The sequence below is a fragment of the Leptosomus discolor genome, unplaced genomic scaffold (assembly GCF_034619465.1).
Source record: "Leptosomus discolor isolate bLepDis1 unplaced genomic scaffold, bLepDis1.hap2 HAP2_SCAFFOLD_40, whole genome shotgun sequence".
NCBI classification, from domain to species: domain Eukaryota; kingdom Metazoa; phylum Chordata; class Aves; order Leptosomiformes; family Leptosomidae; genus Leptosomus; species Leptosomus discolor.
This window is the reverse complement of record NW_028237745.1, coordinates 1,934,449-1,957,667: the sequence shown is the minus strand read 5'-3', so window position 1 is coordinate 1,957,667 and position 23,219 is coordinate 1,934,449. Positions and strand designations below refer to the sequence as shown.

General features: G+C 55.6%; 1 protein-coding gene across 1 annotated transcript; it reads left to right on the top strand.

Annotated features, from left to right (window-relative positions):
* Positions 1 to 11,307: 11,307 nt before the first annotated feature.
* LOC147413116 (olfactory receptor 14J1-like) lies at positions 11,308 to 22,588 on the top strand. Its single transcript, XM_086480641.1, has 8 exons — positions 11,308 to 12,278; positions 13,504 to 13,653; positions 18,612 to 18,684; positions 19,999 to 20,182; positions 20,567 to 20,658; positions 21,672 to 21,707; positions 21,833 to 21,871; positions 22,442 to 22,588. Exons 1-8 carry the CDS (start codon positions 11,308 to 11,310, stop codon positions 22,586 to 22,588), a joined length of 1,692 nt encoding a protein of 563 aa, XP_086336767.1.
* Positions 22,589 to 23,219: the final 631 nt, after the last annotated feature.

Here is a 23,219-nt window from a genome sequence, read left to right as displayed (position 1 = left end):
GTAGTTGACCCTGATGAAGACGTGAAATCAGGGAATCATTGAGATTGGAAAAGACCCTTAAGATCATCATGTGCAGTGGGGCGATGGAAACCTTTTTAATGTACCAGTCAGGGGTAATTCTGGGCATGTCTGGAGAGACGAAAGCACAGCCAGGAGAGAATGAATCCAAAGTCCTGCAAAGCCAGGCCATACATTCTGGGGGAGGTGGGGGAGGTCCATCCAGCCCTGCCTTCCTGGCCTGTGATAAGGGATGCCCCATTGAAGGGGGTGGGCTGGGGGTGCGGGAAGGCACACGGGTCCAGCGTGGTGCTTGGAAACCTCCTGTGAAGCCAGGAGTGCTGTGTCCATGGGACAGGGAGGACCCAAGCGTCTGGGCACTGGCAGAGGAGAGGGGACATGGACAAGGACACCCCCCCACAGACACAGAGCGTTGCTTTGCTGAAGGGGTTTATTGATCATTAGAGGGAAATGGCCCAGGGCTCCCAGGGCATCGGGTGGGGTCATCCAGGGGTGATCATCTCTTCATGCCGCTGGAGGGGAACAGGACATGGATGTCACCACCACGTCGGCTCCTGAAAGGCAGAACTCAAAGTGAGACCCCGCTGTGTCCACTGGGACATGAGAGGGGCCTTGCCCCCACCAGCCCTTTCTGCAGAGACCTGGGGAAGGAGAAGGGAAATGGAGCCCTCAATATGCCAAGGCCTGGCCCTGTCTCCCCTGAGACCCATAGGGCACCCAGAGCCCCTTGCCCAGTGTGTCATTCCCCTGGCATGCCCCTACATCTCCCAGAGCCCTGCCCAGCCCTCACGGTCATCCTGGGGGGTCTGTGTGGTGCCAGAGCCCCTGCCTGGCTTTGCGGTGACCCTCTGGTTCCGTAGAGCCCCACTGAGTGCAAGGAAGGGCATGGGGGCATCTCTGTCCAGCTCCCAATGGGACACGGGTCATGGACAGTCCCCTCTCTTTGCCTATCCCAAACCCAAGGTCTGTCCAGCCCAGAGGGCTCAGGGATCCCCCAGGGCCCAGGACCCTTTCTGGGTCTGGAGACACCACGATGCTGCTCACCTAGACACCAGCAGATAAAGACGCGCGTTTCTGGCGCAGAAGCTTTTCCACCGGCACGTCATCCAGAGGAGACTGGGGAGAAAGGGAGGGTTAGGGACACACTTGGGTGCAGTGGGGTGAAGCGGGAGGCAGAGGAAAGCAATGGGGTCCTTGGGGAAGGCCCCTCTGGGGAGGAATGGGGTGAATGATCTTGTTTGGTGGTGCACAGAAAGCAGTGGGTGTCCTCGGGAAGGGTCCAGCTGGGTGTGTAGCTGAGTGCTGGGGCATGCTGGGGTGTGATGGGATGGATGGGAATGCAGTGGGGATGTGGGGGATTGGGCCGTCCCTGGGAAAACACTATGATGAAAGGGTGTTCTTTGGGGTTGTACCGGGGTGTCCTGGGTCACACTGGAACACCCTGGAATGTCGTGGCCATGGAGGGAAGGGTATGGGGCCAGCAGAAGTCATTGTACTCACCTTAGGCCCACTCACGTCCTCGAGGTCTAATGACCCCACCTGTAGACAGAACATGAGACCTCACTGGTCATGGCCATGGAGGGGAGGGTCTAGGTCAGCTGAACTCATGGTACTCACCTTAGGCCCATTCAACTCCCCGAGGTCTAATGACTCCACCTGTAGAGAGAACATGAGACCTCACTGCTCGCTGGAACATCTACAGTCCCAGCAAGGGGTGGGAGGGACAAAGTGCTCTCCAGTTCCCCAGACTGGCTGCCCTCTAAGTCCAGCCAACTACTTACCTCCGGGAGAGAATTCCCACTTCCATCCAAGAGTGCCTAGGGAAGGAAAGCAAAGGGGTGGTCTGGATTGGACCTTGGTGGGGCTGTGGGTGGGGCACAGGTGTTCCCAGAACCCCAGGTTCATGGCTTCGCCCTGCTCTGAGAGGGAAAGCCTCTCTAATCCCCAAAGCCCCTTTCCTCCAAGTTTCATCTGGGATGCCTGTTCATGCAGGAACCAGGGCTGGGAATGGAGACAAGTCTAGCGTGGGGAATTCAGGGTGTCCACAGAGGTTGGGGGGAGGGTGGGGGCACCCAAAGACAGTGCACTGGGGAGAATTAGGAGCCATGAAGGGACTGGGCTGGGGCTGTTGAAGGGACAGGACTACGCGAGATACAAGAGAGGGGCAAAGGAATTGGAGGGGACACGGGGAGTTCAAGGCCGGGGGTTATTGCGGTCAGAAGGAAAAGGACCGAAGCGAGGGGTTGGGGAGAGAGTTTGGCTGTGGGAGTTCAAGGAAAAGAGTCTGGGGACACTGCCACAGAGGACAGGATGAAAGGCATAGACTCAGGATAAAGTCTGACAGAAAGGCACTGGGAAGGATCAGTGGGAGGGCACGTGGGGACCTTGGATAGGACATGGAGGAAAACCTAGGGAGGAGATTTCTGGGAGGGCCAAAAGTGTGGGATAGGGAGGCCCAAAAGGGAGAGATGTGAGGGCTCCAAGAGAAGAAAGCAGAGAGGACCCTCACAGGAGTTTGCGATGGACCCTCCCGTGGAGTGCACAGGTCCAACCATTCACTGAGGACCTTGGGCTCTGGGCACAAGCAACTTCATTGTTGGGGCAAGTGGAGGGAACAGGTGGAATTGTGGGAGGGAGAAAGCTGCATTGCCCAGGGCAGGAGGTGCAGGGGAGCCTGGAGGAGCTCCTTGCTTGGGAAAGGGAGAGGCCAAGTCAAGGGCTTTTGTGCTCTCCGCTCCAAATTCACTCTGCAGGAGAGCTGATGTCCTGCAGGCAAGACCCGTCCTCAGCCCTGACCCCTCCCCGTGGCATTGGGGACTCACCTGAGCATCTGCTGGGGTGCACAGCAGGATGGTGAAGAGCAGGGCCACGCTGAGCACTGCCACCTTCATCTTGCTCTGCGGAGTGCTGAGTCCTGGGTGAAGGGGGAGAAGGTGAGGGGCACATTTATCCCTCCCAGGACTCCTCCTTGCGGCCCTCCCCAACAGCCCCCAGGGCAAAGCCAGGCTTGGCAGAGACACCAGCCGTGGCAACAACCCAGCCCTGGCACAGAGTCACCCCCCGACTTCGGCACTGACCCAGCCACCGTCCCAAGCACCCCTCCAGCTTTTCGTATGGGGCAGTTGCACATGGAAGGGCCCAGGCACGCGAGGGTGGCGAAGGGGTCAGGCAGTGGAACTCTGACAGACGCACACCTTACGGCCATGACCCACTGCTCCAACACAAACCCATCCTCCAACAGCCCCTCAAAGCTGCAACCCCTTATATCCCAGTGCCACCAATCTCCCAGTGCCCCTCACCTCCCAGTGCCTCTCACCTCCCAGTGCCTCTCACTTCCCAGGCAAGTCTTTCGCTCCGGAACGCCCCCAGAGTTGATGTCAGCCTCCAATAGAGCGTTTCTAAGAGCTGTCTCTGATCCCTCTGAAGGCCCTCGGATAAATGGGGGGCTGGCACTGACTGCTCATCTTCGGACACCAGGGAGCCCAGGATTAGGGGTCACTGGGAGTGGGAGGACAACAGGGGACAAGGGCAATGGGGAGAGTCAGTGGAGGTAATGGGGAGCCCTGGTGAATATTGGGCACTGGGAGTCAAGGGTTTTGCTTAGGGGTAGTACTGGGATGGTCACAGTGCCCAGCTCCAGCCCACCCCATTTCGCTTGCACCACAGGCCCCAAACAGGTCCAATCCCCAGCCACGGCCTCCCCAGAGCGGATTGTCCCCTTCTCCCCTGCCCTGGCCCTCAGCCTGCCACTGCCTGGGCCACTGTGCCCTCCCACACAGCCTGGGTGCCACTCTGCAGACTTGTCCCCAAGCATGAAGGCCCAGAGACCCCACCCCCAACGAGGCTCTGGCTCCAGCCCTGGTCCTGCCTGGCACTTGGCCACAGCTCACCAAAGGCCCTCGTCCCTCTGCGCTGACCCTTCGATGCCCTCGTCCTTGGCCCAGCCCAGTGCTGTTCCTCAGCAGGATGTGGCCATGGAGAGGGACACAATGAAGCGGGTGCTTGTCCCCAGGCAGCCACGCGGAGATAATGGTGGGGACAGGGCAGCCCTGGCAAGAGGAGGGATGTTTGTCCCCGCAGCACCTGGCAGAAGCCGTGTTTGCCCAGGGCCTGTGGCACAAGGAACCTGCTCTTCCAGCTTGGTGCTGCCCAAGAGGTCCTGGTCGGGAGGAGCCTGAGGGTGGTTGAAGCAAGATGTCCCTCTTCTTGTTCCCATGCTGATACAGACTCCTGCCACGCCTTCCAAGCACTAAAGAGACACTGAGAAGGGCTTCAGGAGAAGGGTGAATGGCTCAGCTCCTTCACTGACATCCTCTATCGTTTTTAAGACGTATGCTCCTGTCTTTACGGGACACTAACTGTGAACAAGAGCTCTGTTGTTGATCAGTTGGAAGAGACTGAAGGCAAGAGACTTGCATATTTCCTTTGGAAAATGCCCAAGGAGCAGGCAATCACCTGGAAGAGTTTCATTTGGACAGCCACTGCTTTGGGCGTTCTTTATTAGTTAGCTACTTAAGGAACTCAGGGTTGAATTATTTGTCATATTTCCATATGCTGTGATGTTATTTGCATTCTGAATTTATTTTGGAAGGAATTGATGAGTTGTAGGCACTGTCATAACTGAGGAGTATTGACTTAGGGGAGGTGAAGGCTGCCTTTGAGCGAAAGGCAGATCAGGTCAATGGCATTTGAGAGCCACTTATCCTGTGCCAATACCCTGGCGATAAGGAGCTGGGGAGATGCAGGGGGAGGGACTGGCCAGTCAACTTCAGGAAGAGAATCTCGGTTCTTGCCTATGGGCCTGTGTCTCGGCTGTGGAGAATCTCACCAAAAATTGCCCCAGCATTTCAAAAAGGATGTCTTCCTCTCTCCTACCAGCCAAGGTCTCAGCTGTCCAGAACGTGCCTTTTTCTGCCCAAGGGAAAGGGTACCGGTGGCGCACAGCACGTGGCACCCATTGGTTCTGTCTGTGGGAACAGAGGGAGAACATGAGGAAGTGGGATGGTGAACCTACCTGGGGACTAGAAGCTCGGGAACAGGAACTGCGAGGAAAAGCAACCGCCAAAAGGCAGCCATCCAGGAAAAGTACTGCTGCAGGGTCTGTTGGGCAGAGTAGAAGGGCAGATCTTATTTTGGACACTGACGGAGGGACTTCTGCTTTGCAGTTCCAAAAATAAAGCACTGAAGAGTCCGACGAGGAATAGGGAGGCCCTGCCTTTGGCCAGGCAGAGTGAGGGGACAGCGAGTGTCCTGGGCTGTGTGGGTTCGATCAGGAACTTGCCTTCTCACAGAGACTGTGAAACAAACCTGGGAGCTTCCCAACCCCCCTGCTTTCTAATGCTGCTCCCCGAGGTGGGAGGCTGGGTGCGGCTGGGTGAGGATTCCGAGATGCAAACCCAGTAACAACAGGGCGTTATGAAGCAGGCATTCTTTATTGCAGCGCTGGGCAGCACTGGGGATGGCTCCATCACAAGAGCTCCGCTGGAGCGGGCTCACAAAGCAGCTTAAGTACAGTTTAACTCATGCCTATTCATTACATTTCTCAGAACTAATTAGAATAGCCAGGACTTTCTCATAGCTTATTACTATATGCTAATGATTTTCGATCACGCGCAGTTAAACTATGGTAACGGTCTGTCCTCCCTCTATTGGCCGTCCATTGTCTTTCTCTCATTGTCCTTCCTCTAACCCCACTGAGGCAAATCTGCAATGGGTTAAGAAAAACTTGTCTACACAAAGTTAGATCAGCAGAGACGTCCTTTAATAACGATGCGCACTGGGGACACGGGATCCTTCCCAAAGATGTCCGCCTGCACATTGCAATCCACAGAGATTTATACAGTAAAGAGACATCCAGCTCCAAGCTGAGTGGGAAAAGCTTCCGTCTGGACAGGAGTGCTGGAAATGCCAGGTGACCGGTGAGAGAACTGGGAGACTCGGTGGAGGAGGGGTGGGTGAGAGGAAGAGTGTCTCTAGAGCGTCTGACAGAGAGGGTCTTGCTTTTCCTCTGTGTTCAGACTTCATCATGAGACACGCTCTATCACTAGGGATTGGAGATTGTTGGTGCTGTTTGTTCTGTAAGGAGGAAACTAAAGAAAACTGGAAGAAGAAATTTTTTAAAAACGTGATTTCCTGTTGAAATCTTCTCACTGAGAGTATACTGCTGAAATATCTCTAATGAGCCACACAGGAAGGGAGGAATGGCAGAAAACTGCAGAGCCATGGCCTGGGAGGTGATTTGCATTTCAGTGAGCCCTCTGGTGCCACGTTCCTGAACTGCAGGTGCTGAAAGAAGTTTGAACAAGCTGCTGGGAAGTCTTGAAAATCAGAGGAAAGTGTCCCAGATTCTGAGGGTGTCAGTGGGCCCCCTGAGGACCACCCCAGTTACAGCCATGAAGGGAAGCATGGGTGGAGGTACTCCTTCCTTGTGTCTTCTTCAACTGGAAAGAAGAGAGCACTGGTTCCAGTTGACAAAGGCAATGAGCAGGTAACAGTTGCCACCAAGTCCAAGCCCCACCAAGGCCCTCAGGCAACCCCACCACAGGCTCTCTCACACCATCCCACGCCTGCACCAATACTCCGGCAGGCTTGGGCCACCCCCTGCTTCCCCGCCTCACTCTGACCCTGCCATCTCCCAGGCTTTACGAATGTCTCCTTGTCCTCCCCAGCATCTGTTGGGGCCTGGGGTTGTTCCTCCCCGGCGGCAGACCTTTGCACCTCGCCTTCTTGAACTTCATGAGGTTCCTGTCAGCCCAGTTCTCCAGCGGGTCAAGACCCCTTGGCATGGCAGCACAACTCTCTGGTGTAGCAGCCACTCCTCCCAGTTTAGTGTCACCTGCGTACTCTGCCCCATCAGACAGAACATTAATGAAGATGTCCTTGACCATTGCAGTGGGCTTGGACAAGATAACTTTTAAATGTTCCTTTCAACACAAACCTGTTTATGATTCTATCATTCAATGTTGAGCAGGACTGCTGCCAGGGTTGACCCTTGAGGTTTTTTGCTAGTTACTGGCCTCGTGCCTCTGATCACTTCCCTCTGGGCCTGGCTGTTCATCCTCTTTTCAATCCACCTCACTGCCTGCTCATCCAGCCAATATTTCAGCAGTTTCTCTAGGAAGATCTTCTAGAAAACGGTGCCAAAGGGCTTCCTGAAGTCAAGGTGAAAACCAGCCACTGCTCTCCCCTCATCTACCAAGCCAGACATTTCATTGAAGAACACTGAGGTTGGTCAAGCACGACTTGCCTGTGGCGAATCCATGCTGACCCCTCCTCAGCATTTTCCTGTCCTGCCTGTGCCTGGAAATGCCTTCCAGGACTAGCTGCTCCATCACCTTCCCAGGGATCGAGGGGAGGCTGACTGCTCTGCACTTCCCTGCCTCCTGCTTCCTGCCTTTCTTGAAGGCAGGAGTGACATTTGCTTTCCTGCAGTCCTCAGCTGCCTCTCCCAGCCCCCGTGACCCTCCAAGGACACTCAGGACTGGCCTTGCAATGGCATTTGTCAGCCTCCTCAGCACTCGTGGGTGCATCCCATGGGGGCCCAGGCAGGTCAGTCCATCCAGTTCTCCTTTCGTGTTCCCTGACCTCATCCTCTTCCGCCAAAGGTACAGCTTCCTTGCTCCTATCTGTTTCCCTGGTCACTGGGACCTGGCATTCCTGAAGGCTGACTTTGCTAGTAAGGACGAAGGAAAAAGCGGGATTCAAGATCTCAGACTTTTCTACCTCTTGTGTTACCAGCACCCTGGACCCATTCAGCATCGGGCTGAGGATTATGAAAAGAAGGTTTGAAAGAGGGAGGAAACCTCTGAGTAGAAAAATCACCATAGAATAGAAGAGTTCCAGGTGGACAGGCCCTACAACCATCATCCAGTCCAGCTGCAGAATAAGGGCTGACCTTGCATGGAAACAGCCACACTCTCATTTAGCCTTTCTCCGCTCACCCTGGTTTGGTTGCTGTGTCCCCCCTTTGGTGCTTTGGAGGTTGTGTTCATGGCAGTTCCTCGCTGGGTCTGCAGAGATCTGCAGCTCCTCAGGCTGTTACCTTGTGAGACGACCCCACCATCAGGGCAAGCCACCTGCCCTCAAACATGACCTGCTGACCAAATGGGGGTTCAATCCAGAGGGACCCTGAGCAACTCAAGGATTTGGCCAACAGAAACCTCTGGACGTTCCAAGCAGACTTGGCCAGTGTAGCCTCTGGGAGAAAAATAAACCCACATATAGTGTCCAGGAGGGACCTGATGTGCTGAGGGGCAGGGCCTGGGCACTAGAGGGACACCAGAGCAGCCAGTGGCTTCTGCTCCCTGGGAACAAGGCCAGTTGCATGCGGGGCTGCATTAGGATGAGCACGGCCACCCAGACGGGGGAGCTGTTATTGCCCTTGAAACAGCCCCGGTAGGGACCCCCCCACAGGTTTGTGCCAGTTACTGGCTCCCAGTTTTCATGGAAATGGGAGGAGCTGGAGAGTGGCCAGAGGAGATGTGTCAGGGTGGAGTTTGGGGCCTTAAGCAGGTGCCCTGTGTGGAGGGGCTGAGAGACCTGGGCTGCTTGGTCCCTGTTGCCCAGGGCTGGAGAGGCTGAGGGCAGGGTAGGAGTAGCCTGAGAGTGCTGGAAAGCTAGTTTCAGAGATGGTGGAGCTTTTCTAAAAAATTGGAAAACATGAGGAGAAAGAAAAAACGCCCCGAAGGTACAGTTTGGGAGGCTGAGATTGGACACGAGGAGAAGGAAATGTCCCTTCAGGTGCAGTGCTGTGGTACAATGGGCCACCCAGCAAGAGTGTGGATTAGCCAAAGCTTTGTATTTCAACAAAGAGCGGTGAGGATGGAGAGATGTCAGTCAGGGCAGGGAGGTGCTGAGGTGAGAGCAAGGCTGGGAAGCAGGGGGGATGTCAAGTGCCTGCAGGGAAAGAGGTGCAGGTGTGGGAGAGTGTAGGACAGCCTGTGGTGGAGAGAGCTGGGGGCACTGGCAAGGCTGAAAGCCCCCAGCACAGCCAAGGCCTTTGTCTCCTGGGCTGTGGCTGTTCCTCTGTTACTGATGCCTATGAGGAGACACCTTCTCATCCCAGCACCACCATTGCATGGCCTCCTTGTCCCACCTTGTGAGCCTGAGGAAGATTGTGTGGCAGTCCTGCTGTGGGCATGGCACATCCCCCCATCACACTGCCCCGGGAAGAGCCCTGAGCAAGGTGGCAGGGACAGGGTGTCCCCCCTCAGGGCCTGGGGGTCAGGCCTTGGCCCTTGGACTGACTCTAACACATCCCCCTTTCCTCAGCAGCGCAGCCATCTTTTCCTTCCCTCGGCCTCCCTGTCACCAGCGCCTCCAGCTTTGTGCTCTCAGCAGCCCCCAGGGAGGCTTTGTCATTCATGTCCCTCCCTGGCAGCCCTGACTGCTCCCAGAAACTTTGGAGTTTGCATCTGCCTTGGACTTGTGGAGAGGTTTCTTCAGCTTCCCCTCAGCACCTGAGGTTCCTGGAGCTGGCCCCAAAGTCCCCAGAGGGCTCCTGAAAATGCCTTGGGCTGCTCCTCTGCTGCTGAGCTGGGCTGAGCTGCTGGGCCGCAGGGAGCTGCTGGCAAGCGGGCAGCGCTGCCGAGAGACAGCTCTGCCCAGGAGCAGCTCCTCTGCCAAGCGCAGCAGGGCTGAGGGCACTGCCTGCAGGCCCCGAGGGCAGAGGAGGGAGGCAGAGAGAGCTCCAAGGCAGTGGGCAGTGGGAGGAGGGCTGGGAGCTCACTGCAGGAGAAATCTTGCGAGCCCTGGACACGGTGAGGCTCTGGGCGCAGGGCCATGCGGGTGCCGTTGCTGGAGGCATCTCCTGAAGCTGGCACAGCCCACAGCTCCCGGGATCTGGAAGGAGGACTCCCTGCCCAGAGGCTCTTGTAAGGCAAGTTGGATCAGCCAGGACTGCAGGGGCGCAGGCAGGGGTGCCCAGGGCTGTGGGTCAGAGCAGGGTCCCTGCCCCCCAGGGGCTGTGTGCCGCGGCAGGGACTCTGCTGCCTGCCAGGGGCAGCACTCAGCCTGCCCGCGGAGCTCCCCACGGCGCTGGGGGGAGAAGCTGGGATGGAAGGAGAGACTCCCTGGGAGGGCAGGGCAGGGCAGGGTCCTCCTGCTGTCCAGAGGGTTCTGGGAGGGTCAGGGCTGTTCATGGCTCCAGACCACCCCCAGGACATTTCCCAGGGCACTTCTCAAGCAGCACATCAAGGCAGGGGCTACGTGGAAAGAAAGGTGCTCTCCAGGGCTGGTGCTTTCCCTTTCCAGCTGTGTTGGTCGGTGGCAATGGTCATGGAGCTGTCAGGTTTGCACAAGAGACAGAGATTCCTCCAGCATATCAGGCAGTGATGAAGAGGCTTTTCAAGGCTGCTGAGGAAGTAACTTCACCTTTTCCTCTGCCTATAGAAAGCATTGACATCTCCTTTTTTGTCTTCAGGGTTTATCTGATCTTCTCTTTAGGCATTGCCAAGAGAGAGATGCCCCTGGGCAGTGCCCTGCTGCCAGGAGGTGTGTGTGGGGCAGAGCTGAGCACCCAGCGGGTGGGATGGGCTCTGTGAGGCCTGACAGGGAGGAGATGGAGGGACAGAGAAGCAGCTGGCAGCAGGGGCAGCTGCAGGGAGCAGAGAGAAGGGCAGGGAGTGGGAGGAAGCTGCAAACAAGCCCTGGGGTCGGCTGCCTGCAGGCAGCTCTCTTCTGCTCCCTCCCTGGAGGTGCCTGCTGGGGGTTGTCTGCTGAGCAATGACCTGACTCTCCCCTTAGGTCCTCCCATCTGCAGGACACTGCACTGTCTGCTTTGCCCGTCCTGCTGGGCTTGCAAGCTGCCCCCAGAACAGCACAGATCTCCCGTAGGATCCCAGGGAGCGCTGAGCTTTCCCTTGGGGCTCTTTATTCTCCTCTCCGAGCCCTCTGCTTCTGTCTGTGAGGGCTTGTGTCCTCAATCACAACTCTGCCTCTGGGCTGGGAAGGAGAAGGTTTTGCTGATCTGCCCTTTGAAACAGGACTGCCCTGCCGTTCCGAGTCCTGAGTGCAGATGTGGAACTTCTCTACTACAGCTCGATTACATCTGACATGGGATGTGAACATCGGAGCTGTCACAAACCAGCTCCATGGCCCCACGGCAGCAGAGCAAAGCCGACTGCTCAGCTCCTCACAGCACACTCAGGCAGCACAAACCAGAGAAAGGAAATGCATTTCAGTTGGGGGGTATTGCTGTGAAAAACGGAGTGGCTTTGCTCAGAGGAGCCTGTCCTAACTTTTCCCTGTCCTTTCCTTTTTTGGAACAGGCCCCCATGCCAGAAGCAGCAAATGCCCAACAGCAGCAGCTCCATCACCCAGTTCCTCCTCCTGGCATTCGCCGACACGCGGGAGCTGCAGCTCTTGCACTTCTGGCTCTTCCTGGGCATCTACCTGGCTGCCCTCCTGGCCAACGGCCTCACCATCACCACCATAGCCTGCGACCACCGCCTGCACACCCCCATGTGCTTCTTCCTCCTCAAGCTCTCCCTCCTCGGCCTGGGCTGCATCTCCACCACTGTCCCCAAAGCCATGGCCAATTCCCTCTGGGACACCAGGGCCATCTCCTACGCAGGATGTGCTGCTCAGGTCTTTCTGTTTGTCTTCTTCCTTGGAGCAGAATTTTATCTCCTCACAGTCATGGCCTATGACCGCTACGTGGCCATCTGCAAGCCCCTGCACTACGGGACCCTCCTGGGCAGCAGAGCTTGTGTCCACATGGCAGCAGCTGCCTGGGGCAGTGGCTTTCTCAATGCTCTGCTGCACACGGCCAGGACATTTTCCATACCCCTCTGCCAGGGCAATGCTGTGGACCAGTTCTTCTGTGAAATCCCCCAGATCCTCAAGCTCTCCTGCTCACACTCAGCCTACCTCAGGGAACTTGGGCTTATTGGTTTTAGTGCTTTCCTGGTTTGGGGGTGTTTTCTTTTCATCCTGCTGTCCTACGTGCAGATCTTCAGGACTGTGCTGAGGATCCCCTCAGAGCAGGGACGGCACAAAGCCTTTTCCACCTGCCTCCCTCACCTCGCCGTGGTCTCCCTTTTCCTCATCAATTCATTTCTTGCCTACTTAAAGCCCCCCTCCGTCTCCTCCCCATCCCTGGATCTGGCGCTGGCTGTTCTGTACTCAGTGGTACCTCCAACATTTAACCCCCTTGTCTACAATGTGAGAAACCAGGAGCTCAGGAATGCCCTGAGGAAACTGGTAACTGGGTGTTTTTCAGCATCCATTGGCTGCCTGCCTTCCTCTGCAACTGACTCCCAGTGTGTGTTGTGACAGGTCAAGTCTGCCATTCCTTCTTTACAGTTTTTTCCCTTTTTCCACTTTTTTTTTGTAATAAAAAATCATGGACCTGTTGGAGTAATGTGGTGGGTTCACCCTGGCTGTAGGCCAGGTGCCCACCAAAGCCGCTCTGCCACTGCCCCTCCTCAGCTGGTCGGGGGAGAGAAAAATAGAACAGGCTCATGGCTGGAGATAAGGGCAGGAAGATCAGTCAGCATGTAATGTCACTGGCAAAAGAGACTCAACTTGGGGAAAACGATGTAATTTATTACCAGTCCACTCAGAGAGGACTAATGAGAAATATATCCAAATCTTAAAACACTTTCCACCCCACCCCTCCCTTCTTTCCCGGGCTTAACTTTATTCTCAAATTCTCTCCCTTCTCCCCCCGAGCAGTGAACAGGGGAGAGGGAATGGGGGTTGGGGTCAGTTCATCACACTTGCTCCTACCACTCCTTCCTCCTCAGGGGGGAGGGCTCCTCACATGCTTCCCCTGAGCCAGTGTGGGGTCCCTCTCACGGCAGACAGTCCTCCATGGCTTCTCCACTGCGAGTCCTTCCCAGGGGCTGCAGTTCTCCATGAACTGCTCCAGCATGCGTTTCCTCCATGGGGTGCAGTCCTTCAGGAACCGACTGCTCCAGCGTGGGCCCCCCATGGGGTCACTAGCAGCAAACCTGCTCCAGCGTGGGGTCTTCCATGTGGTGTAGGCAAATATCTGCTGCACTGCCACTGGGCAGCAGGGGAATTGCTGCTCCGGTGCCTGGAGCACCTCCTCCCCCTCCTTCTTCACTGACCTTGCTGGCTGCACAAATGTTCCTCTCACACACTCTCTCTCACTGCAATTACCGCTGTGCAATAACTATTTTTCCTCTCCTAAATATGTTAGCACAGAAGTGCAACCACCATTGCAGATGGGCTCAGCCTTGCCCAGCAGCAGGTCCATCTTAGAGCTGGCTGGCATTGGCTATGTTGGACATAGGAGAAACTTCTAGCAACTTCTCACCGAAGCCACCCCATTAAATCCTCCGCTACCGAAACCTGGCCACGCAGGCCCATTACAGACACAAAGGTAGGAGCAAGCTCTAATGGAGCAGGACATGGGAGGGAATCCCCACGCTACCTAATCCATTCCAGGGCAGATACTCGACTGAATGGCCAAAGACAGGCCTGAAAGGCTGCGTGAGATGCCGAGGCTCTCCCACACAGCTGCGTGGGGCTGGCAGGGACAGCCCTGCTCTTCGAGCGCAAAGCCGTCCCCATTGCGAGCCAGCGTGTGACAGACACCCCAGACAGCCCTGCAGGCAGGGGTCTTGCCTTTGGGCAAGCCACCGATTGCCACCCCTGCAGTGCCACCAGGTCTGCCCCTTCTCTCTCCGGTGCATGCGGGGCAGCCCAGGAACACAAGGCATGTCCCGCTGTGCTTTCCACTCGTGTGTCTGCACACTCCAACTGCTGGGTTTTCTCTCTTCCCCAACCTTTAATCACCTCCTTGATGGCTCAGTCAAGGACCAGACCAACAGTTTTCACCGTGTGCCTGTCAGCAGCACCTTGTCCTTCCTGCAGATCAGCTTCACCTCCACCAAAGGCCCTCGAGGGCAGCAGGGACAGCACTGACAGGAAAAGGGGTTTTGGCCAGGGCTGCACTTGCCAGCCCTGCTTCTCTCTGTCTGGGGGGACAGCAGGGTTCGCTTGCTCTCTTGGTGTCTCCGGTCATCTTTATGTTTCCATCTGCCCAACACTGCGGCATGTCTCTGCTCTGAAGCAAAGCCTTTGTGCACTCCAGGACTTGGGCACTTGGTACCAGGGTTCCTGAAGAGAAACACTGCCAAGTCGACCACTGAGCCATGGATCTAGGCACCACATCTACAGGACTTTTAAATTCCCCCAGGGATGGGGACTCCAGCACTTCCCTGGACAGCCTGTTCCAGTGCTTGACAACCCTCTCAGTGAAGAAATTTCTCCCAGTGTCCAATCTAAACCTCCCCTGCTGCAACTTGAGGTCGTTTCCTCTTGTCCTGTCACTTGTTAATTGGGAGAACGACCGACCCCCACCTCATACAACCTCCTCTCCGGTAGTTGTGGAGAGCGATAAGGTCTGCCCTCAGCCTCCTTTTCTCCAGGCTAAACAACCCCAGGTCCCTCAGCCGCTCCTCATCACACTTGTTCGCTGATGCGGCTGCTGGAGAGTCAGTCCAGTCTCAGTCAGCTCAGATGAGTTTCACCTTAAAGTCCAACTTGCTTTGGATTTCTGAGACTGACTCTTTGCACGTGGCTTCTGTGGAGACAGTTACAACTAGCTGAGACGAATCCCTCCCAAATCACCTGCTCTGAGCCCTTCCTCTTGGTTCCTCCTGCTACTTATGGGAGGAGAAACATTTCCTGTACGTGATTCATCACACCCTAAAGTGGGTGACTATATGCCCCCCCCTGAACAGATCTGTCTCCCCTGACCACAGAGAAGGGCCTCAGAGCAGATGACAGATTTAGAGGTTCAATCTTATCATAGATGAAGTTCAGAACTAGGACTTTGACCTTAATTTAGACTTGATGAACCGACAGCTGAAATGAGGCACAAAAAAATCCACATTAAATCTCTGTAGTGGTATCTCTGAGTCTGCTGGGGGTATGAGAACCTTAGTGTCCAACCACCAGGAACTTTGGATCCCAATCTTTTCAACACCCTAATTTCATGCATTTTCTGCGTGACCAGAGCAGACACGTGAGAGAACAGTGAGTTACCTGCCAAGGCCTACACTGTGTTGCAAGCAGGAGAGAGCAGCAAGACCTATCAGCCACTTCTGGAGTCGTGGTATTGCTCTTCAGGAACCCTGTGTGAACAGAGAGCAGTGTGACTCTTGGGCAAGCCCATGAAACCCTAATGAGATCAAACTCGCAATGGCCCACAGAGGAAAATGGGACCATTCCTATGCCCTTCCTGGTTTATCCCGTTGATAGGGCTGAAATTGAAACCTAGGTAAAATCATGCTTCTTGCTGGAACTTTGCGTTAAAGCACCTGTCTTGGGTCAGCTGTTTTGACATGAAATATTTCTCCTTTCTCTTGCCCTGATGATAGGGCTAAGATTTTCCTGTATTTACCATGTTAAGCCTGGTTGTTTTAAACTATGTAGCTTAGTCTTTTAGAGCCATTTGATCTTATACTCTCTGTCTGTACTTCACATTGTTTGTGAGAGAATAATATTTTTACCAGTTAAGACACAGAGAACTAAATCATGTGTCTCTGTCCAGGAAGAAGATTTTGTGTGATCTATGGTGTCTGGAAGATACAGAGGTACCGACAGACGTAAGGAACAGGAACTTGGAATAGCACCCAAGGAAAGCACGAGACCAGGGGACACAAAGGACTTGTTCAAAGGACAACAGAGCATGTGCACCCAGTGGTGTTGCATGAAATCATCAGATTTAAAATGTCAGACCTGTGCATGTTTTGAAATCTGTAAGGAGAGAAACCTCACCAGGTGATTGCGGTTTAGAAACTAGAGAAACTTGAAACCTGTTATGGACCAGTGATACTGTTTGAAAATCCCTTATTCCTTTTATTCTAATTTAAATATCAAGAATTCTAATTAGTAGATATTAATAAGGATGACTAGTGATCTAGATTTTAGGTAGATTAATCTTAAAGAGAATAAATGATCAAATATAAAGTAAAATCTGTATTGCTTATGCTGCTAGCATGCCTGTGTAAAATTCCAGACCTAAGGTATTCATTAACCAATAACCTCTTAGTGGTTAGAAACAAGGACAGGCTGTTGTAGTCCCAGATGTCTGCAAGACAGGATTTATGATGGTACCCACTGCGTATAATCTTTGAATCATGACCAAAGCAGGTACGAGCCAAAAGCCTGTAAGCCAAGGACGTGTTCCTTGACCAAGGCCATGTTCCTTGACCAAACATGGTCAATTCGAGCAGTGGTCGAGACCTCCGACTCACGGTCCACCCACCCAAAATACACCACCTACTCAAAACAGAACAATAGAACACTACGACTGAGGCTGCACGCTAATTTGCATCAGAAGCGAGAGAAGAAGAACCAGTCATTGAGAGGATGAAATTAAATCTGTATTGTATAGATTAGCAATGTATGAATTTACTGTATAAATATCTGTGGATTGCAATGTGCAGGCGGAATTCTTTGGGAAGGATCCCGTGTCCCCGGGGCGCATCGCTATTAAAGGACGTCTCTGCTGATCTAACTTTGTGTAGACAAGTTTTGCTTAACCCATTGCAGATTTGCCACAGTGGGGTTAGAGAAAGGACAATGAGAGAAAGACTATGGATGGCCAGTAGAGGGAGGACAGACCGCTACCATAGTTTAACTGCGCGTGTTCCAAAGTCATTAGCATATAGTAATGAGTTCCAAGAGAAATCATTTGTTCTGAGAAATGTAATGAATAGTCACGAGTTAAACTGTACTTAAGCTGCTTTGTGAGCCCGCTCCAGCGGAGCTCTCGTAGTGGAGCCATCCCCAGTGCTGCCCAGTGCTGCAATAAAGAATGCCTGCTTCATAACGCCCTGTTGTTACCGGGTTTGCATCTCGGAATCCTCACCCAGCCGCACCCAGCCTCCCACCTCGGGGAGCAGCGTTAGAAAGCAGGGGGGCTGGGAAGCTCCCAGGTTTGTTTCACAGTCACTGTGGGAAGGCAAGTTCCTGATCGAACCCGCACAGCCCAGGACACTCGCTGTCCCCTCACTCTGCCTGGCCAAAGGCAGGGCCTCCCTATTCCTCGTCGGACTCTTCAGTACTTAATTTTTGGAACTGCAAAGCAGAAGTCCCTCCGTCAGAGACCAGAATAAGATCTGCCCTTCTACTCTGCCCAACAGACCCTGCAGCAGTACTTTTCCTGGATGGCTGCCTTTTGGCGGTTGCTTTTCCTCACAGTTCCTTTTCTCGAGCTTCTAGTCCCCAGGTAGGTTCACTATCCCACTTCCTCATGTCCTCCCCCTGCTCCTACAGACAGAATCAATGGGTGCCACGTGCTGTGCGCCACCGGTACCCTCTCCCTTGGGCAGAAAAAGGCACGTTCTGAACAGCTGAGACCTTGGCTGGTAGGAGAGAGGAAGACATCCTTTTTGAAATGCTGGGGCAATTTTTGGTGAGATTCTCCACAGCCGAGACAGAGGCCCATAGGCAAGAACCGAGATTCTCTTCCTGAAGTTGACTGGCCAGTCCCTCCCCCTGCATCTCCCCAGCTCCTTATCGCCAGGGTATTGGCACAGGATAAGTGGCTCTCAAATGCCTTTGACCTGATCTGCCTTTTGCTCAAAGTCAGCCTTCATCTCCCCTAAGTCAATACTCCTCAGTTATGACAGTGCCTACAAATCATCAATTCCTTCCAAAATAACTTCAGAATGCAAATATCGTCACAGCCTATGGAAATACGACAAATAATTCAACCCTGAGTTAATTAACTAGTTAATAAAGAGAGCCGAAAGCAGCAGCAGCCCAAATAAAACTCTTCCAGGTGACTGCCTGCTCCTTGGGCATTTTCCAAAGCAAATATGCAAGTCTCTTGCCTTCAATTTCTTCCAACTGATCCACAACAGAGCTCTTGTTCGCAGTTAGTGTCCCGTAAAGACAGGAGCATAATCCTTAAAAATGACAGAGGATGTCAGTGAAGGAGCTGAGCCATTCACCCTTCTCCTGAAGCCCTTCTCAGTGTCTCTTTCGTGCTTGGAAGGCATGGCAGGAGTCTGTATCAGCATGGGAACAAGAAGAGGGACACCTTGGATTGCCTGAAACTCAGGCAAACCTCCCACTGACTTCACAACCTAAAGCAGGTTTGATCCCCACCCTGGGTCTCCTCCCCATCAAGGATCCTCACACCCTCACAGACACAGGACGAAGCCAGAGCCCTCTTTCACTTCCAGGTAGGGAACGAGGACTGCTGGGAGGTTTTGGAAGTGGAAAGTGGTTGGGAAGCAGAGCATGGTAGCTTGAATTGCTGTCTCCTGGAAGAAAGAGAGGCTGAGTTTAGAGAGGAATGTGCCAGCCTCACAAAGTGTTCCTGGATCTGCTGTCGTAATGTTGGTGTCCCGTGCCCTCAGTAGAGGCCATGAGTGCAATGCGTTCAGTGGGCTGTTGCTTGGTGGCTCTGCTGGTCCTTCCATGTGGCTACTTCTGAACATCAGCTGCTGAAAGAGACAAGCAAACACGTGCTGCATCTCCTGGCGGAGACCTTCCTGGCCCTATCTCCTCCCAGTTCTGGCTCACAGCACCAGTACAAATGCTGGTCTTCTCATGCTGCAGAAAGAATTCCAACTCTGTTCCGTTCTCTCTCTCTCTTCTGACAGTTGTGTGCATCCGGAGGGAAATGCAAAGCCGGGGTGCCTGAGCCTGTTGACCCAAACTGTGCCCGTCTTCATGGTGAGGATGTCCCTGCTGAGAGAGGAACCAGCTCTTCCCTCTGCTGCTTGGGGCACTTGCATCCCTGACGGGAGCAGTGATGGCAGATGACGGGAGCGCCGCAGCTGGAAGGAATGGTTGCATTGGTGCTGCATTGCTGGGAAAGGTCTTGCTTGGCTTGTGCAAGCCAGGCCAGCAGCTTCCCGCAGCGGCTCTCCCCACTCTGAGAGGAGAGCTGAACCGGCTGCGCACGATCACACACAGCCCCTGCCGCCCACTGGCCAGAGGCTCCTGCCCAGGGCCCCCGGCTGCTGGTGTTTGGGCCAGGGGTGCTGTGAAGGAAAGCACCCTGGAAAGGCAGGGGTAGGTGCGGGGCAGGCGAGGGGGCAGAGGGGAAGGGCCGCAGTGCCCCTGGGGAGGCAGCTCCGTCGCCCAGGCTGCTCTAAGCCCCGCTCCTGCAGGACTCCCCTGCCACCAGGCTTTCCTGAAGGAGGGAACACCCCGGCTGTCAGGCGGCTCCCCGCGACTGCCCCTGCCTCTGGCCTCTAGCCTGTCCCCAGGGGAGCGAGGGAGCCTCACCGTGTGGGGTTCCCAGGGCCTGCTCCTCCCCACTGCCCCAGCACTGCCCTCATCTGCTGGGGCTGGAGGGAGCCCAGACACCAGGATGCTTCAACCCCCGTGGCTTCTCCCGACCAGGACCCCTCGGGCAGCACCAAGCTGGAGGAGCAGGTTCCTTGTGCCACAGGCCCTGGGCAAACACGGCTTCTGCCAGGTGCTGCGGGGACAAACATCCCTCCTCTTGCCAGGGCTGCCCCGTCCCCACCATTATCTCCGCGTGGCTGCCTGGGGACAAGCACCCGCTTCATTGTGTCCCTCTCCATGGCCACATCCTGCTGAGGAATAGCACTGGGCTGGGCCATGGACGAGGGCATCGAAGGGTCAGCCCAGAGGGACGAGGGCCTTTGGTGAGCTGTGGGCAAGTGCCAGGCAGGGCCAGGGCTGGAGCCAGAGCCTCGTTGGGGGTGGGGTCTCTGGGCCTTCGTGCTTGGGGACAAGTCTGCAGAGTGGCACCCAGGAAGTGTGGGAGGGCAGGGCAGGCTGAGGGCCAGGGCAGGGGAGAAGGGGACAATCTGCTCTGTTCACTGCTCTGGGGATGCCGTGGCTGGGGATTGGACCTGTTTGGGGCCTGTGGTGCAAGCGAACTGGGGTGGGCTGGAGCTGGGCACTGTGACCATCCCAGCACTTCCCCCAAGTCAAATCCTTCTTTCCCAGTGCCCAAATTTACCAGGGCTCCCCATTACCTCCACTGACTCTCCCCATTGCCCTTGCCCCCAGTTGTTCTGCCATTTCCAGTGTTCCCTAATCCTGGGCTCCCTGGTGTCCCAAGATGAGCAGTCGGTGCCAAACCCCCTGTTTATCCAAGAGTCTGCAGAGGGGTCAGAGACAACTCTTCAAAACTCTTGGTTGGAGGCCGAAATCATCTTTGGGGGACTTCCAGAGGGAAAGGTTTGCCTGGGAGGTGAGTGGCACTGGGAAATGGGTGTCACTGGGAGAGGGGGGCTGTGGCTTAGGGATGCTGTTGGAGGGTGGTTTTGTGTTGGAGCAGTGGGCCATGGCCGTAAGGTGTGCGTCTGTCAGAGTTTCACTGCCTGACCCCTTCGCCACCCCCGCATGTCTGGGCCCTTCCATGTGCAGCTGCCCCATGCGAGAAGCTGGAGGGATGCTTGGGACGGTGGCTGGGTCAGTGCTGAAGGCGGGGGGTGACTCTGTGCCGGGGCTGGGCTGTTGCCAGGGCTGGTGTCTCTGCCAAGCCTGGCTTTGCCCTGGGGGCTGTTGGGGAGGGCCGCAAGGAGGAGTCCTGGGAGGGATAAATGTGCCCCTCACCTTCTCCCCCTTCACCCAGGACTCAGCACTCCGCAGAGCAAGATGAAGGTGGCAGTGCTCAGCGTGGCCCTGCTCTTCACCATCCTGCTGTGCACCCCAGCAGATGCCCAGGTGAGTCCCCAATGCCACGGGGAGAGGCTCAGGGCTGAGGACGGGTCTTGCCTGCAGGACATCAGTTCTCCTGCAGAGTGAATTTGGAGCGGAGAGCACAAAAGCCCTTGACTTGGCCTCTCCCTTTCCCAAGCAAGGAGCTCCTCCAGGCTCCCCTGCACCTCCCGCCCTGGGCAATGCAGCTTTCTCCCTCCCACAATTCCACCTGTTCCCTCCACTTGCCCCAACAATGAAGTTGCTTGTGCCCAGAGCCCAAGGTCCTCAGTGAATGGTTGGACCTGTGCCCTACCTGGGAGTGTCCACCTCAAACTCCCGTGAGGGCCCCCTCTGCTTTCTTCTCTTAGAGCCCCCACGTCTCTCCCTTTTGGGCCTCCCCATCCCACCCTTTTAAGCCTCACAGAAATCTCATCCACAGGATCTCCTCTGTGGCCTATCCAGGGTCCCCACATATCCTCTCACTGATCCTTCCGAATGCATTTCTGTCAGATTTTCCCCTCAGTCTTTTGCCTTTCATCCTTTCCTCTGTGGCAGTGTCCCCAGATCCCCTTCCTTGAACCCCCACCCCCAAACACTCTCCTCAACCCCTCGCGTTGGTCCTCTGCCTCTTGCCCACAACAACACCGTGGACTGTCGTCTTCGTATCCCCTCCTCTTCAATTCCTTTGCCCCTCTCTTGCGTCTCACGTAGTCCTGTCCCTTCAACAGCCCCAGCCCAGCCCCTGCATGGCTCCTAATTCCCCCCTGTGCACTGTCTTTGGGTGCCCCCACCCTCCCCCCATCCTCTGTGGACACCCTGAATTCCCCACGCTAGACTTGTCTCCATTCCCAGCCCTGGTTCCTGCATGAACAGGCATCCCAGGTGAAACTTGAAGGAAAGGGGCTTTGGGGATAAGAGAGGATTTCCCTCTCAGAGCAGGGGGAAGCCATGGACCTGGGGGGAGTGGGGACACCTGTGCCCCACCCACAGCCCCACCAAGGTCCAATCCAGACCACCCCTTTGCTTTCCTTCCCTAGGCACTCTTGGATGGAAGTGGGAATTCTCTCCCGGAGGTAAGTAGTTGGCTGGACTTGGAGGGCAGCCAGTCTTGGGAACTGGAGGGCACTTTGGGCCTCCCACCCCTTGCTGGGACTGTAGATGTCCCAGTGAGCAGTGAGGTCTCATGTTCTCACTACAGGTGGAGTCACTAGACATCGGGGATGTGAGCGGGCCTAAGGTGAGTACCCTGAGTTCTACTGGCCCCAGACCCTCCCCTCCATGGCCATGACTAGTGAGGTCTCATGTTCTCTCTACAGGTGGGGTCATTAGACCTCGGGGACGTGAGCGGGCCTAAGGTGAGAACAATGGCTTCTGCTGGCCCCAGACCTTCCCCTCCATGGCCACGACATTCCAGGGTGTTCCAGTGTGCCCCAGGACAACCCAGTGCAACCCCAAACAACACTCTTCCATCACCGTTCCCAGGGACAGCCCCTTCCCCCACATCCCCACTGCATTCCCATCCATCCCATCACACCCCAGCATGCCCCAGCACTCAGCCTCACACCCAGATGGGCCCTTCCCGAGGACCCCCACTGCTTTCTGTGCACCACCAGAAAAGATCATGCACGCCATTCCTCCCCAGAGGGGCCTTCCCCAAGGACCCTGTTGCTTTCCTCTGCCTCCCGCTTCACCCCAGTGCACCCAAGGGTGTCCCTAACCCTCCCTTTCTCCCCAGCCTCCTCTGGATGACGTGCCGGTGGAAAAGCTTCTGCGCCAGAAACGCGCGTCTTTATCTGCTGGTGTCTAGGTGAGCAGCATCGTGGTGTCTCCGGCCCCAGAAAGGGTCCTGGGCCCTGGGGGATCCCTGAGCCCTCTGGGCTGGGCAGACCTTGGGTTTGAGACAGGCCAAGAGAAGGGACTGTCCATGACCCGTGTCCCAGTGGGAGCTGGATAGAGATGCCCCCATGCCCTTCCCTGCACTCAGTGGGGCTCTACGGAGCCAGAGGGTCACCGCGAAGCCAGGCAGGGGCTCTGGCACCACACAGACCCCCAGGATGACCGTGAGGGCTGGGCAGGGCTCTGGGAGATGTAGGGGCATGCCAGGGGAATGACACACTGGGCAAGGGGCTCTGGGTGCCCTATGGGTCTCAGGAGAGACAGGGCCAGGCCTTGGCATATTGAGGGCTCCATTTCCCTTCTCCTTCCCCAGGTCTCTGCAGAAAGGGCTGGTGGGGGCAAGGCCCCTCTCATGTCCCAGTGGACACGGCGGGGTCTCACTCTGGGTTCTGCCTTTCAGGAGCCGACGTGGTGGTGACATCCGTGTCCTGTTCCCCTCCAGCGGCATGAGGAGATGATCACCCCTGGATGACCCCACCCGATTCCCTGGGAGCCCTGGGCTATTTCCCTCTAATGATCAATAAACCCCTTCAGCAAAGCAACGCTCTATGTCTGTAGGGGGGTGTCCTTGTCCATGTCCCCTCTCCTCTGCCAGTGCCCAGACGCTTGGGTCCTCCCTGTCCCATGGACACAGCACTCCTGGCTTCACAGCAGGTTTCCAAGCACCACGCTGGACCCGTGTGCCTTCC

Excerpts from the sequence above, each read along its gene's own strand:
- LOC147413116 (XM_086480641.1), top strand. The coding sequence starts at position 11,308 with ATGCCCAACAGCAGCAGCTCCATCACCCAGTTCCTCCTCCTGGCATTC. Across the intron at positions 21,708-21,832 it reads GTGGGAATTCTCTCCCGGAG|GTGGAGTCACTAGACATCGG; the intron begins GTAAGTAGTTGG and ends TTCTCACTACAG. Across the intron at positions 21,872-22,441 it reads GGGATGTGAGCGGGCCTAAG|GTGAGCAGCATCGTGGTGTC; the intron begins GTGAGTACCCTG and ends GCTGGTGTCTAG.